The 16,217-nt window shown below is 36.9% G+C and overlaps 1 protein-coding gene across 2 annotated transcripts in view; it reads left to right on the top strand.

Moving 5' to 3' along the window:
* The window catches only part of RIMKLB (ribosomal modification protein rimK-like family member B), a 77,749-nt gene extending 63,548 nt beyond the window's left edge, over positions 1-14,201 (top strand). For both annotated transcript variants that reach the window (XM_008581802.1, XM_008581803.1), the window contains exons 5-6: positions 824-1,027; positions 10,111-14,201. In XM_008581802.1, the coding sequence (XP_008580024.1) occupies positions 824-1,027; positions 10,111-10,574 (668 nt within the window). In that variant the 3' untranslated portion in view covers positions 10,575-14,201. The remainder of the gene's footprint in view (positions 1-823; positions 1,028-10,110) is intronic.
* Positions 14,202-16,217: the final 2,016 nt, after the last annotated feature.

Genomic DNA, 16,217 nt, shown 5'->3' with positions numbered 1-16,217 from the left:
TGGTGTTGCCCCCGCGCCTCGCTCAGCCAGCGAGCGGGAACCGGTCTGTATGTGGGATCCGAACCCTCGGGCGGGAGCGCCGCCGCACTTCCCAAGCGGCGCACTTATCCAGTGCGCCACCAGGCCGGCCCTAACATGTATGTTTTAATTCAGAGAGAAAATGCTTTGCTAATAAATGAGACTGGCGTTATTGGTTAACCTCCAGAGGAATACAAATCTTTTTTTTTTTTTTTTAAAAGATGACGGGTAAGGGGATCTCAACCCTTGGCTTGGTGTTATCAGCACCACGCTCATATAAATGAGACTGGCGTTATTGGTTAACCTCCAGAGGAATACAAATCTTTTTTTTTTTTTTTAAAAAGATGACGGGTAAGGGGATCTCAACCCTTGGCTTGGTGTTATCAGCACCACGCTCAGCCAGTGAGCGAACCAGCCATCCCCATATAGGATCCGAACCCGTGGCCTTGGGGTTATCAGTATCGCACTCTATGAGTGAGCCACGGGCCGGCCCCCAAAGGAATACAAATCTACACCCTCAGCTCACAACATATACCAAAATAAATTTTAGTTTACCGTAAGCGTTAGGGGTTCGGGGAGTGGTAGAAGGAGATTATTAACCTTATCTTTATACATTTTTGTGTTGTCCAACCATACTATAACTAAATTACTTTGGTTAAAACAGTTTTAATGAGGAAAACTTAAAAAGAAAAAGAAATGTAATTGGTTCTGAAAGATCAAATTGGGACACAAGAAGCCTCGGAAAATAGGTATTGACCGCCCAGTGTTTGACCTACATGTATTTTTTATTCTTTTTCAATCATAGGCAAAGCTGTTTTCCTGGCTCGAGATAAGCATCATTTGGCTGATCTAAGCCATCTTATTCGCCATGAAGCTCCCTACTTGTTTCAGAAGTATGTTAAAGAGTCTCATGGACGGGATGTACGTGTCATTGTCGTGGGAGGCCGTGTGGTTGGCACCATGTTACGGTGTTCTACAGATGGGAGGATGCAAAGCAACTGCTCACTAGGTAAAAACAATGCAGATGGCTTTCTAGTATATAAAGTAATATTACAACTTGTCCAGTGAGTATTCGTATATAACTAGAGATCTTTTTACTTAATAAGTTGAAAACCATGTTATCTTTCACAGGTATATATGATTTACAAATGTACCATCAGTGCAATTAATATACTTTTAGGTTGTTTTTCTAGTAATGGAATTAGATTTCACTGAATCATAAAATTTTTTCCCCCCGGCTTAATTTGTAACCCAATTCATATATGTATGAGATCTCTGACCAGAGTTAGAGTCCCTCTTTGGTAATATGCTTATTTTGTGTATACTTGGAGTTCAATTAAGGTGTTTCCTAACTCATTTTACCCACTGGTGCAAACAGGATTGCTGATTTTGACTTACTTAAATATGTATATTCTGAGATCTCTTATTGTTGAAATGTACCAGAGCTTAGTCTTTGGGATTTTTTCTCTTCTCTGTTTACTTTACTTCACAAGTAATCTTATCCAGCTCATGGTTTTAAATACCATTTGTATGCTAATGTTTTCAAATTTCTATCTTTAATTTAAGCCTCATCCCTAAACTCCAGACTCATAAAGTAACTACCTAGTCAGTACCTCCAAAACTGAACTCTTAATCTAACTCCCCTCACAACATGTTCTACCCACAGTTTTCTCCTTATAATTTAATGACAACTCTGTCCTTCCAGTTTAAACCAGCTTCCCTAGAGTCATCCTGATTCCTCTCTTCTCTTACACCCCATGTCAGAAACTCCTTAAAATCCTACTCTCAAAATGTATCCAATGTCACCGTCTCCCTGTCTAATACTATCTTCTCTTATTTGGATTACCTGTAGTAGCCTCTTAATTGGTCTTCATACTTCTACCCTTGCCCTCCCAGTCTCTTCCTGACACAGCAGTGATATGACAGATCCTTTTACATTGCAAGTCAAATCAAGTCAGGCCTTGCTTGAAATCCTCCAGTAGCTCCCCATTTCATTCAGAGAAAAACATATGTTCTTACAGTGGCTACCAGGCTGTACATGATTTGATTCCTAGTTACCTCTCTGAGATCTGCAACTACGTGAATGAATCTCAGAAACATAGTTTTGATTAAAATATGCAAGTCACAGAGGAGAATACATGTGGTATGATTTTATTTATATAAAATTTAAATATATGCAGAACTAGATAATGCATTGTTAGTAATACAAACATGCAGTCAAAACTATAAAGAAAAAGCCGCGTATTGATAAGCATGAACTTCAGTATAGTGATTTATTTCTGAGAATATGGGATAGAGTAGAGCGCATAGCAAACTTGAAAAGTATTAGTAATATAAATCCTACTTTCTACTCTAGAAAAATGCATTCTGCCTTCTTGAATTAGTTCTTTATGTTCCATTTTTATTTTTCCATTATTGTACATGCTTATTAGCTGGAAGAGAGCTGAATGGCATCTTTTCCTTTCTGGGTCACCTTTACCTTCTTACTACCATGAGATTTTATTAAATTACTCTTTATAATTTAGGCAAAAGGAAGTAAAAAATTAATTTAGTTTCATATTAAGAGGTAATTTGGGGGCCGGCCCGGTGGCGCACTGGATAAGTGCACCGCTTGGGAAGCGCGGCGGCGCTCCCGCCCGAGGGTTCGGATCCCACATACAGACCGGTTCCCGCTCACTGGCTGAGCGAGGCGCGGGAGCGACGCCGAGGGTTGCAATCCCGTTGCCGGTCCCCGGTCCGGTACGGGGGCAACACTGAGGGTTGCGATCCGTTGCCGGACACGGAAAAAGACAAAAGACAAAAAAAAAAAAAAGAGGTAATTTGGGTTTTTTGTTAAGTTTCTGTGAGATCACTGAGGCTTATGAGAAGGTATAAGGAATAACATAAAGGATTCCTTCACACCCAATAACCAGCTTGAGAAATAAGTTGTCAATATAATTATCCACTCCCTGATAATTTTCTTCTCTCCTCACCAGATTCAGAACTTGGTATTTATCTTTCCCATATATACTACTTCTGTCTGTATTCCTAAGTAAGATATTAGTTTATGTTATAAAACTTTATATAAATGATCTATAACTCTATAAATACTTTTTTCTCCCCACTTAGCCTCATTTGTTAGATTCAGCCATGTAAACACATATGCATTTTCACTGCTCTGTGATTTCACATTTTGGTTGTTTCCAGAGTTGGGCCTTTATTTATTTATTTATTTATTTATTTATTGTCTTTTTCATGACCGGTAAGGGGATCGCAACCTTTGGTGTGGTGTTGCCCACACCGCGCTCAGCCAGTGAGCGCACCGGCCATTCCTATATAGGATCCAAACCCACGGCGGGAGCATCGTGCACTCCCAGTGCCGCACTCTTCTCCCGAGTGCACCACGGGCTCGGCCCGAGTTGGGCCTTTATAAACATTATTGCTATGAACATTTTTTCGTATCCTTAGGTACATGCTCAAGAGTGTTTCTAGGTTAGCCCATTCGCGCAGAAGTGGAATTTCTGTGTCATAGTGTATTACATACCTTCAAGTTTTAGATATTGCCAAATGATTCTCCAAATAACTATACATACCTACGTTAGGATTTTTCCTCATTGAATACTATTTCTTATAGTGCCACCTTCTTGCCAACTTGTAAGATTGGTAGACTTTAAGCATTTTGCCGGACTGGTATGAAATTATATCATGTTGTTGTGTTGATTTGCATCTCTGTTGAGGTTATAAATCTTTTCAGTTTATTGGTTATTCAGTTATCTTCTATGAATTGCCTGTTGAGGTCTTTTGCCTCTTTTTTTATGGGATTTTTTTGCTTTTTTGTCTTGATTTGTAGGTATCCTTTATGTAATCTGACTTCAAATTCTTTTGTCAGTTATATGAATTTTAGGTAAAGTATTTTCATCCCAGTCTGTGATATCTCCTCTTTTTGATTCTATATTTTGGTGGATGGAAATTTTCAGTTTTCATATTAAGTATATTCATTCTTTTCTTTACATTCTCTGCCCCCCCCCCTTTTTTTTCTTATAGGTCCTATTTCTGTATCTCTGCTTTTTAAATTTTTTTAATTGAAGAAATTCTTCTCCATTCCTTGGTTATATTCTATTCTTGGATATAGTCCTCTAAAATTTGAAAGTTTTGCTTACCATGTTTAGGTCTTTAATCTACCTGAAATTGATTTTGTTGTTCAGTGTGATGATAGAGATCCTGATTATTTTTTTCCCAAGTGAATAATCAACTGGTTGTTTCAACACTATTGAATAGTCTGTTTATCACTGATGAGTAATGTATTGAATTTCCATATATGCATTGGTCTGTTTCAGGGCCCTTTAGTCTGTTGAACTGTTGTTTTCCTGTATGAATATCAATCTTAATTCCTGTGGCATTATGCCTAGATTTTATAGATAAGGAAACCAAGTCAAAACAGTTAAGTAACTTGCTCAAGGTAACATCTCATCAATAATGTAACCAGGATGCAAGTCTAGACTATTTAACTCCAGAGTTGGCCTCCTAACCACTCATTTTACTAATTCTTGAATACCTTGGCTCCAGAATTAGAAAGATACATAGAAGCTATGTAGACATCATCTTGCCTCTCATACTCTTCTTACTGTTTATGAACAACAAAAGGATCTCAGTTATGGAAAATTCTACACACACACACACACACACACACACACACACACAGCAGACATTCAACTAAACGTTAGATAACTATGGTTATCCCAGGAAATCAACTATCAAGCAGTATTTTTTTTTTTTTGCAAACACTGCTTTGATTTTTCTGAGTATTTTTTGTTGACCTGAAAAAGTTTTAAGTAGCTTTATATAGATGCAGTTTTATAATGTTATTTAAATGTGATCCTTTCATTTCCCCCCCCCTTCTTTCTTACCCCTTTCCACTCTCCCTTCACCTACTGTGTACATCTGTCCCATTGTTGATTTGCAATTTATTTGCAGTTTTTTACTACTATGAGCAATAATGCTATAAATATCCTTGTGAATATGCTTTTTTTACATACTGGTTCTTTTGTCTTGATGAGTTTCAAGGTTGATATTGCTGGATCAAAATAAATGTTTAACTTTTTTTTTCTTTTTTGTCTTTTTTACTGACCGGTAACGGGATCGCAACTCTCGGTGTTGCGCCCGCACCGCGCTCAGCCAGTGAGCGGGAACCAGTCTCCACATGGGATGCGAACCCTCGGCGGGAGCGCCGCCGTGCTCCCAAGCGGCGCACTCTCCAGTGCGCCACCAGGCCGGCCCAATAAATGTTTAATTTTAATAGATAACTTTTTAATTTTAATAGACGTGACCAGATTACTTTCCAGAAAGGCCATAATTTTGCATTTGAACTTGCAACATATTTAAATACCCTTTTTTTCCTCCCTCCCAGCTAAGTGTTACTGGGTTTGGTTTTTTTCTTTTTTCTTTTTTTTGGTGGTAGTTTTTTGTATTTCACTAACAGATGGGAGTTAAATGATATCTCACTGTTATTTTAATTTTTATTTTCCTTACTATTAATGATGGAATTATCTTTTCATAGTTTATCATTCATTTGTATTTACTTGTATATGAAATGCTTTTCATTATATTTGTTCACTTTTAAATTGGGTAGTTTTTTTTGTTTACCATTTCTGACCAGCGACCATTAAGTGCCAATAGACCTCTGCCCCCCAAATCTCGGTTAAACAACCAACACCATACAGTTTCCAAATTCTCCTCAGTAGAGCGAGCATCACTGCTTTAGAACCTTCAGTACAGTTTTAAGTGGCGATGATTGCAATGATCTCTGTCTAGTTTCTGATTTGCATTGAAATAGAGTTAGTGTTTTGCTATTTAGGACATTATATTTAAAGATAGTATAATATTATAGTATAATATTCATTATGCTAGAGTTTTTATAGTTGGGTCATTTTATTCAGTGCCATTTTGGAATGCTGTTAAGATCATTTATGTGTTTTTTGCCTTTAATTTCTTGATGTAGTGAATTATGTTCATATATTTTATTTTTTGGTGGCTGGCCGATGTGGGAATCCAATATTGATACATTTTATATTAAAACAAAAAAAACTTTTTAAAAACTACTCTTGCATTTCCAGAATAAAACTTTTTTGGCTTGATACTAGCTTGTTCTTTCAAAAGTTACTCAATTCATTTCCTTCATATTTTACTTAGTATATTTACATCTATTTTCGTAAGTAAGATTGGCCTATAATGTTTTTTTTAGACTTCTTTATCACATTTGGTATTAAGGCTATGCTGCCCTTGTTTAATGCATTAGGGAACTTTCAGTCTTTTCCCTAGGGCATTCTATATAAATAAAGTAACATTGGAATAAAGGTTAGCCAAATAAAAAGATGTGAACTCATCTGATCCTTTTGCAGTAGTAGGTAGGTCTTTTATCACCTTCCCAGTCTCTTCTGTGATAATTGGCCTGTTAAAGTTTGCCACTTCTTTGATCAGTTTTGGAAATTTATCATTTGCTGGGAAAATCATCCATTTGTGTCTGGTTACAAATTTTTTCCAAAAAGTTTCATGAGATATTTACATATGCTTCTTTTAATCTCTTTTGTCTGTGATTCTGTCTTTATTGTCATTCTTAATATTGTCAGACCTGCTTTTGTATTTTTTAAAGTCTTTTCTATTTTTTCCATTCATTTTACTTTTGTTTTTATTATATCTCTCTTACTCTCTCTCTCTCTCTCTCTATCTCTCTCTTGTTATGAACTTGTAATTCTTCTAATTTCAAAATAAAGACACTTCATGCTTAAATATTTTACTCGGGGAACTTTCAGTGTTGGAAGGTTTTGGTATGAAGCTTTTTTTTTTTCTCTTTACAGATGGTTCTCATTTTCCTTTGTGATTTTCTCTTTAATTCAAGGGATCAATTTTGCAGTTTCTAAGTACTTAATATTCTTTTGGTTACTTTTAATCATTACTTGCTGATATTCTTGTATTATTGTCAGAGAAAGTAGCATACAGTCTCTTTTAAAATTTGTTAAGGTTTTCTTTGTGGCCAAACACATGATTGTTTATTGGTAGTATTTGACAAAGGAAAAAAATGCTGATATGGGGGCCGACCCCGTGGTGCACTCAGGAGAGTGCGGTGCTGGGAGTGCAGTAGCGCTCCCGCCGCGGGTTCAGATCCTATATAGGGATGGCCGGTGTGCTCACTGGCTGAGCGCGGTGCGGCCGGTGACAAAAAAGACAAAAAAAAAATTGCTTACATGGATATATACCCTAGTTAGGGGATATAAGGTTATAAAGTAAAGTTTGTTTTGCCTTTGCCCACTCCCTTTAGTTTTCAAAAAATTTTTATCATTTTGTTTTAACTGTGTTTTTTATAAACAAATAGCATATAACTAAGTTTTGTCTTTTATTCCCATCTGACAAGTTTCCATTTTTGACCTAAGAAGAAACAGACCAAATACATATAGCAAGGATTTCTTGAGCCAATACGATGATTATAACTGGGGAGACCCATAGATCAGATAGCCCTAAAAATGTGTTGCAAAAAGGGTCAGCAAAGCTTAGCATTTTGTAATCACAAGAAAGTGGGGTGTGGTCGTTAACTTAAGTTGTTCCTTATTTTTTATTTTCTAATTTTTGTTGGTTTGTAAGATACCATTAATTCCATATCTACCCCTGCCCCAAAACCCAGTTAATTAGATGATCAGCCGTGTTTTGCATTTCATAAATGGTTGCCATGGCTCTTTCCCTATGCTTATAATCAGATACATATTCTTTACTGTTATTTGGGAAGATAACAGTTTCTGCTGATACTCTCTTTCTTCCTACTTCACTGTGCCATCATAATTATATGAAGTTTTTGGAATAGCTTTACTTTCCCCCATCTTCCCTTGTTCCTGCTCCCGTAAGTATCAAGTAGTATTGTAGCAGTATTTTCTGTATAGCAGTGAACAAAACAGGCAAAAATCCCTGCTTTGATGGGCTTTACATTCCAGTGTTTGGCTGAAATGATTTAATAGTTTTAGTTCAAGTCCATATTAGAATTTCTCTGTATTTCTTTATTTCAAGTCCCATATTAGAATTATTCAGTCCCAGGCATTCTTTCTTTATTCATTTGAAACTAATTATACCTGTATTGCAAAGTTCATTACTCCACCGCTGTTCACTCCCCAACTTCATCTTCCTGTATCTTGAGATCTCTGTTCTTAGTCATTTACTAGTATGTTAGTACCTTTTCTTGATTATTGTCCCTGTGGGAAAAGTGAGTTAAAATACCCTTATACATCTGTCTTCCTCTCTGAGAGAATAGTATCTTGGCTTATATTGTAAGAGTCTGGCTTCAATTCTACTGCCTTAAAAGTTTGATCATTGCAGTTGAATGTCCAAATCTACTTTGAATTCCTTCTTATATTGTAAGAGTCTGGCTTCAATTCTACTGCCTTAAAAGTTTGATCATTGCAGTTGAATGTCCAAATCTACTTTGAATTCCTTTGTGGGGATAATTTTTTTTTTTTTTTTTTTTTTTTTTTTGTAGAGCTCAAAAATTTGGGGGGGATATTTTTAGATAGAGTTTTTTAAAGTCTTTTCTTATAATCTAACTGGGAATTTAGTAAACTATTTTAATCAGCAGACTAAGTTTTTCTACAGTTTCAGGAAAATCTCGTCTTTAATTATTGCCTCTTCATCTGTTTGTTTCTCTCCTTCTGGAGGAGGAGATTTTTTCTGATTCAGTTTTCCAAATTTTTAAATCTTTATTTTATGATTTCACCTTATGTTTTTTGTCTGTGCTTTGAAATATTTCTTATACTTCATTTTCTTAGTTAACTCTCAAAAGTGACTGTACTGTTCTTAAATTCCTCTACTGAATTTTTTAGTTTGGCAATTATGTTTTTGTTTTAGCTTCAGAAAGCCTTTTGTGCTGAACTTGAATTCTCCTTAAAGTGCTCTTATTTCTTTCATTCAAGTTGTAGATGGGTTGTTACTTTTTTGGTGGTTGTCACACCGAGGCTCACTCAGCTCTCGTTATTTGGAGCATTCCATATAGCCTCAGTGTTAACAGTTGCTGGGAAGCACAGCCATTTAATTCATGTGCCAGTATGCCAGTCTTCTACTGAGGTACCTAAAAGAAGCCCATTTCCTGGACTCCTCTGTTCTTCCAGCCTCGATGGTAGGGAGGACTCAGCTCACCCGTCCAGCTACTTTTTGGCCCCTGTGGGGTTAGAGACAGCAGGCATACTCACATGATGCTGTCAGTTTCATCGTGTGGGATATACAGAGCTCTTTAAGCAAAGCTGTTCTCAAAATTCTTTGCTTTTCAGTCCTTAGTTCAGAGCATCTGAAGCTGGTCTCCAAGTGAGAAAATCTAGTTCTACTTCTTTTCTCTCAGATACTAGCAAGGCCCAAGACTTCACCTATACCGAGCCAGCTACCTTAAGACCCAGAGCCTTTTGGCTTAGGAATGTCAAATAGGTCAGAGTGGGGGCTGTAAAAGAAGACAGCCATGTTCAGGTCACCATGTTCTCAGATTCCAATCCGTTTCCTCTGTTTGCATGATGCATCTCTGTTATTTTTACAGATCAAAAACTAGTAACACTTTTGTCATATGCAAAATAAAGTGGTCTAATTGTATTTATGCAAAAATTCCTTATACTTTGTTCCTATTATTGCAAGAAAGATAGGCTTCAGTGAAAGTTTGTTATTTTATTTCTTATTTTTTTAAAAAGATGACCAGTAAGGGGATCTTAACCCTTGGCTTGGTGTGGTCAGCACCACACTCAGCAGTGAGTGAACTGGCCATCCTTATATAGGATCCTAACCTGTGGCCTTGGTGTTATCAGCACCACACTCTCCTGAGTGAGCCATGAGCCGGCCCTTCAGTGAAAGTTTAATTTCTTCGTTGGAAAACATAACATATTGAAAAAGTACTAAGTCATCAGTTCCTTGAGAGACTGGCTAAGGAGAGGATCCCTAAAGAAGGAAATTTAAATTTCATGTTCCAATTTTATACTAGAATAGTACCATTGTTTTTACTACTGGTTTAGAAGGGAGGTTAGCCTTGGAGGCCAGCTTTAATTTTACTCCAAAAGTTTATCATTTAGGTAACTTCCTGCCTTGTTTTTCTTTTACCAGGTGGTGTGGGGATGATGTGCTCATTGAGTGAACAAGGGAAGCAGCTAGCTATCCAGGTGTCTAATATCCTTGGGATGGATGTGTGTGGTATTGACCTGTTGATGAAAGATGACGGCTCCTTCTGTGTCTGCGAGGCCAATGCAAATGTAGGTTTCATCGCCTTTGATAAGGCTTGTAATCTAGATGTAGCTGGTATCATAGCGGACTATGCCGCCTCCCTTCTGCCCTCTGGCCGGCTCACCAGGCGTATGTCCCTGCTCTCCGTGGTGTCCACGGCCAGCGAGACTAGTGAGCCGGAGCTGGGTCCCGCAGCCAGCACTGCTGTCGACAACATGAGCGCAAGTTCCAGCTCTGTTGACAGCGACCCCGAAAGCACGGAGCGAGAGCTGCTCACCAAGCTCCCAGGGGGCCTGTTCAACATGAACCAGCTGCTAGCCAATGAAATCAAACTTCTGGTGGAGTGACTCCACCGGTAAATAATTAACCAACAAAGTCCTTGTAAAACTTACTTTCTTTTTCTTTCTATCTTTTTTTTCCTTTTCTTTTTTTAAACCAACTTGCAATGCTGTTCATGGAGGATGCTCAGGAAGACTAGAGAAAATTAGTAGGATTAGCTGGGGAGAGGAAGGGGGAGATAGATGAGACCTCTGCTAGAGAGATGTTACTGGTTTTCATTTGCAAATCCTTCCGATAGAGGCAGAAGAGTTGGGATATAGAAAAATGTCGAGTTCTCATAGTGATCTTTTTAAAGTACTAAAAAATGTATATGTTCTCAGGCCATGAGGAACATATAAATTTTTTTCATGATCCCTTGCTTTTGCTATTGTACAAAAAATTTGTTTTGGTACATTTGTCCAAGTAGCATAACTTCACATTGTGTTGCAAGATTTGTAATGGGTGAGAAAAGTCTGCCTAAATTACAAGAATTTTTTTTTTATATACAAATCTGAAAATTCTGTCATATCCCTATTAACTAGCAGCTTTAGTTCATAGTTGTTTATGAAATCTGAGGGGCTTTTTTATTGGGATTTCTTATTTTGGTGTTTTGTTAGTTTTTTTCCCTTAATTTGGGTGGGAGATCAAAGTGAATATAACCCAATAAAGGCTTTTTAATGACAAAATTGGCATGTTTGCATGATGAAAGGGAAATGAACAGTATTGCAATGTCTGGTATACAAAATAACATTTATTCAATGTAGATAAAATTACACTAGTTTAAAATATGTGCATAGACTTGTATTTGTTAGTGTTTTGGTCTTTTTTGAAAGATATGTGCTCTGTTAATGTTGCATTTTTTTTTTTTTTTAAGTACATGCTAGTCTAACATTCCCTGCTCTATGCCTGCATCTTTAACAATGGCCAAAGTAAAGAAAATGCTACCTTTTCTGTTAACAAGACACTGACTTGAAACATGTACATTTAAAGCCTTTTATTTTTTCCTTTTTTCTTTTGGTGGTTGGGAATTTAGAGAATAGGACAAAGAAAAATATTTGTGGGAGAAGGGTGGCAAATCAAGGGCCTTTAAGTTCTTAAGTATAAAGCTGAAGTGATTTCTAATGCCAGCATTATATATTTGCATTTTTCACATTTTATGAGGGAGCATATATGTATGTGTTTGCACGCATGCATGTGTATGTTTTGCTTACACCAACCAATCAAAAAGGATAGATTCTAGAAAATGGAGCATGATGGGAAACACAGTTTTTGACTTTAAAAAACAGATGAGTTGTTTTCATAATGACTCCTGGGGTGGGGGTAGTCACCTAAAGACACAGGGAGAATAGATGCTTCTTAGGCCTTTTTGTGTATATGTATGTTGTTTGGTTTTTTGTTTTAGACTGTTAAGTGTATGATTTATTCAAGGCTACATGCTTTTCTTCAATGCTTCTGGCTATGCTTTTTCTCTTTTTACACATAGGATTTGGGGTGGGCTGGAAGTTTTTGTTTGGGGACTTATTTAGCAGTATTGAGTCTCTTTAGCCCTACTCTTAAGCCTTCAATACTGTCTACTCTTTATGTTCTTTTACTTTCTGAATTTATAAGAGCCCCCAAACTGCATATAATATGAGCCTTTAAAACATGGGTAAAACTATTGCAATGATGGGTTTGGAAGGTATGTTAAGAAATGGAGATGCTGCAAAGCTCAATGTAGTTTTTTAAACAGCAAGTTCCATCTCCCTACAAATCCCCTGAAGCTTTTACCCAAGCCCTTTCTTGCCTCTCCAGTGCTATTTTTCTTCAGATGGACCTTAAATATAATTTCTCGGACACTACTAGAGAAACTTCGAGGCAATAATAAAAGATCAGTATTAACCAGCTCTAACAGAGGTTTGATTATGCTTGTACAGTTTTTCCCCCGTTTTAAAAAGGAATGTAATAAAATTTGTTTTTTCCATAGAATTAAATAATATTAAAATTGAGTGAAAGGTTGATTGTTGACGAATAGAATAGTACCTCTAATCTGTGCAGTGTCTCATTTCACCTCAGAAGAAAGATACGTAAGAGGAGTTTCTAATTTATCTCAGGATAAATTGCATCTAACAGAATTTGGCTTGCACAGGGTTATGGGGGATTCATATACCACATATAAGTACCTCTGATTCATTAACAGAAAGAAATACATGGTACTTCTTTCACTGAAGACCATACTTTGGAGGGTGCATACTGTTTGGCATAGAGAAATAAATGAGGAAGGAAGAACCGCTTAATCAAATCACCATTCATATATTCATGTAGAGACCATGTGGTTGCCACAAATATTATTATACATACACTTTGAATAGTTATATATCACATGAATGTGGATTAATGGATTTAAAAACACAAATTGAATCACATTTTTATTTCAGGAAAACTTCAAAGTTTGTGTTGGTGGTGTAAGGGACCAGGGAAAATATAGTTAACCTTTCCTTAACTTTTGCCAAATTAGCCAACTATATTATAAGAAAGATCTGAAATTATTTCACCAAAGTGTTACTCACTACTTATCCATCTTTTGTGCATTTACATTATATTAAAACATAGCTTAACCAACCTATTTCTGGATTATACACTCACATGTTAGAATAAAAAGGGCAGGAATGGTCATCTTAGACTTTAAAAACATGGATATCTTCTTGAAATCCCTCAAAAATTAAGGTAAAGAGTAAGAATAAATCATTCTGGAAGAACCCAAAGGAAACAGCAGCAGATATTTAAGTGAAAATTAAATTTATTTTCACAACTGTTTAATAACTTTTGTGTAATCTTCATTGCTATGATTAAAGTTAAAATGTACTTACAAATATATGTAATCATTATCATGCCAAAATATGAATTATTGTAAATTTTGTGTATATTGTTAAAATTGTAATTCTAAATTGTATTTTAAAAATAATTCTTTCTGATATTGTTTTTATGTCAACCATGATGAAAACCGGACTTTTTATACCTATCTTATACATATATAAGTATGAACTATTCCATTTAAAATTTTTAATAGTTTTTTTTTTTCTTTTTTGGTGTCTATAATTGATTGGTCATTTCTCCTGGCTTTTCTTCAATGAACTTTGAAATCTTTCTGTATGTGTGTTATCAATAAGAAAACTATCCTGGAACATTGGAAAAATCCAACAAGGGACTTGCTTTCATCAAGCATTTTATCAGACTTTGAGAAGGTATCGAAGGCATTGAGAGCAGTCATTGACTTTGAAAATCATCTCTTCTTTTTCTTAAGAAGAAAGCAGTGGAAAAACAAATTCTCTTCATTCAGTGAATCCCCAGTTTGGGGCTTGGGGGGTGCTTAGAGACATTGTGAAATCAAATCTTATGTTATATTTTTCTCCTGGCTCACTTTTTTTGAGAAGGTTTATGGGCTATTTGGCTGGTGTGACACGATCCCCTCCTAAGAAAATGTAGGTGCTCAGACAGGTAACCTCTGCTGCTACTGTTTTTTTATGTTTGTTTGTTTAATTTTGTTTAAAATTTGTTTTTGTTGTACTAGGATTTTAAAAAATGTAATATATTGCAGGATTTATAACCAGGTTCACTGCTTTTTTTCTTTTTTTTTTTCTTGCAAAACAAAAACAAAACAAAGTTTCATTTAAAGTACATTTAGGCGCCTTTGAAGCTTGGATTTTGGAATGTTTCAGTAGTGGACAGAAATCTGCTGTTGGAATCTTCTAGTCTTCCAGGTTTAATTTGAAATGTTTTTAGTTTTGTTTTGGATTTTGTGTGGTATTTTATTTCCTTTTTACCAGTGCCCTTTGCCATACTGTTTTGGGATGGCTGCCTAACTCTAGTGAAAATTCTTTCTATATTAACAAAAGTTTGGCCTTTAAAAATTCCTTAATGTTTTGCATTTAAAAAAATTGTTTTTAAAGAAATATTCTAACTGCTTGCACTGTTACTGTTCTTTGCCAGCCTTTTCAGGAGCCAAAAAAACAAATACAAACAAACAAAAAAATACCCAGAGAAAAACTTTCCTTCTTCCCCCTTCCTGATGATGAGTGAGAAGTATTGAGAACTTTCGGTGTCAGTGCCCTTCTAAACTCCCCTTCCCCCAATAATGCAGCTGTATAATGAATGGTAAATGCAGCGGTTTGGATTCAGGCACAACCCCGGCCTGCTTGCAGGTAATTTGACTCTTTCTCCTTTCTTTCCATCACAAGGCTAACTTTACTTTCATTTTTAAAAAATTTTCTGTTTTTATGTACTTTAAAGGCAACCACGGGTTTGTTATAACTATCATTTTTAAAAATGCATAACTATAGCAAATAATTTGATTAAAGAAGACCTTTTGTGGGTAAAATTTGAATTGGTTGGGATGAACTCAGGACTTCGGGGATTTTGTTTAGCCATTTAGATAACTCCATTCCTTGCATATATGTCTATAATTAAGTATTTCAGAGTTTGACTTTTTTGGCTTTGTTTTTGTTTTGGGTTTGTTTGTATCTTCCATTGTGCTACTCTGGCTTAAGCTTTTTCAGGGGTTGTTGGTGTTCCGAATACACAGTGAGCTCACAGTATAAAGACATCAATTAGGAGTTGACAGGTATGGAAAACTAGAGTTTTGAAAAGGTAAAATTAGGTTCTAGGTAATATACATGGTAAAGACTCACCATAGCATTCAGTTGACTTAGTAGTTTGCTTTCTGTGACATCATTAAAAACGTTAAAGGGAATGGTGAGACATAGATAATAGAAAGCATTTGGTTATTTTAGGAGTAACGTGATTTGAGAACTAATCATTTTAGCACTTCTGAGACACTAGTTCTAATAAAGGTAAACGTGACCAGTTTGAGATTATCATGAATCGTGGTTTAAACATTCAAAAATTACGGGTTTGAACAGATAGGAGGGCTATTTCTGAAGCACAGGATGGCTGAGCAGATTAACCAAGGTCATAAACTAAAGTTAGTGGCAGGAATAGGAATACACCTTGTCCATTTTAATAGCTTTCCTGTTAGTTAATAAACTACCCCTTCTGTTTACCCCAGTCTACCTGTCCCTTTCTCCTTTCTCCTATCCTTCCTAAAGTTTTAGCTTATAATAGGAGATTTTTTTTTTTTTCTTTTTTTTTTTTTTCCTTTTTGTCTTTTTTCATGACCGGCAACGGGATCGCAACCCTCAGTGTAGCTCCCGCACCTTGCTCAGCCAGTGAGCAGCCGGTCTGTATATGGGATCCGAACCCTCGGCGGGAGCGCCATCGCGCTCCCAAGCGGCGCACTGGAGCAGGGCGCCCCCCGGCCGGCCCCATAATAGGAGATTTTTTTTTTTTCCTTTTTGTCTTTTTTCATGACCGGCAACGGGATCGCAACCCTCAGTGTAGCTCCCGCACCTTGCTCAGCCAGTGAGCAGCCGGTCTGTATATGGGATCCGAACCCTCGGCGGGAGCGCCATCGCGCTCCCAAGCGGCGCACTGGAGCAGGGCGCCCCCCGGCCGGCCCCATAATAGGAGATTTTTTTTTTTTCCTTTTTGTCTTTTTTCATGACCGGCAACGGGATCGCAACCCTCAGTGTAGCTCCCGCACCTTGCTCAGCCAGTGAGCAGCCGGTCTGTATATGGGATCCGAACCCTCGGCGGGAGCGCCATCGCGCTCCCAAGCGGCGCACTGTAGCAGTGCGCCA

Source organism: Galeopterus variegatus, unplaced genomic scaffold, assembly GCF_000696425.1.
Source record: "Galeopterus variegatus unplaced genomic scaffold, G_variegatus-3.0.2 Scaffold2469, whole genome shotgun sequence".
Classification (NCBI taxonomy): domain Eukaryota; kingdom Metazoa; phylum Chordata; class Mammalia; order Dermoptera; family Cynocephalidae; genus Galeopterus; species Galeopterus variegatus.
The sequence above is the reverse complement of the archived record's forward strand: the minus strand, read 5'-3'. Positions and strand labels throughout refer to the sequence as shown.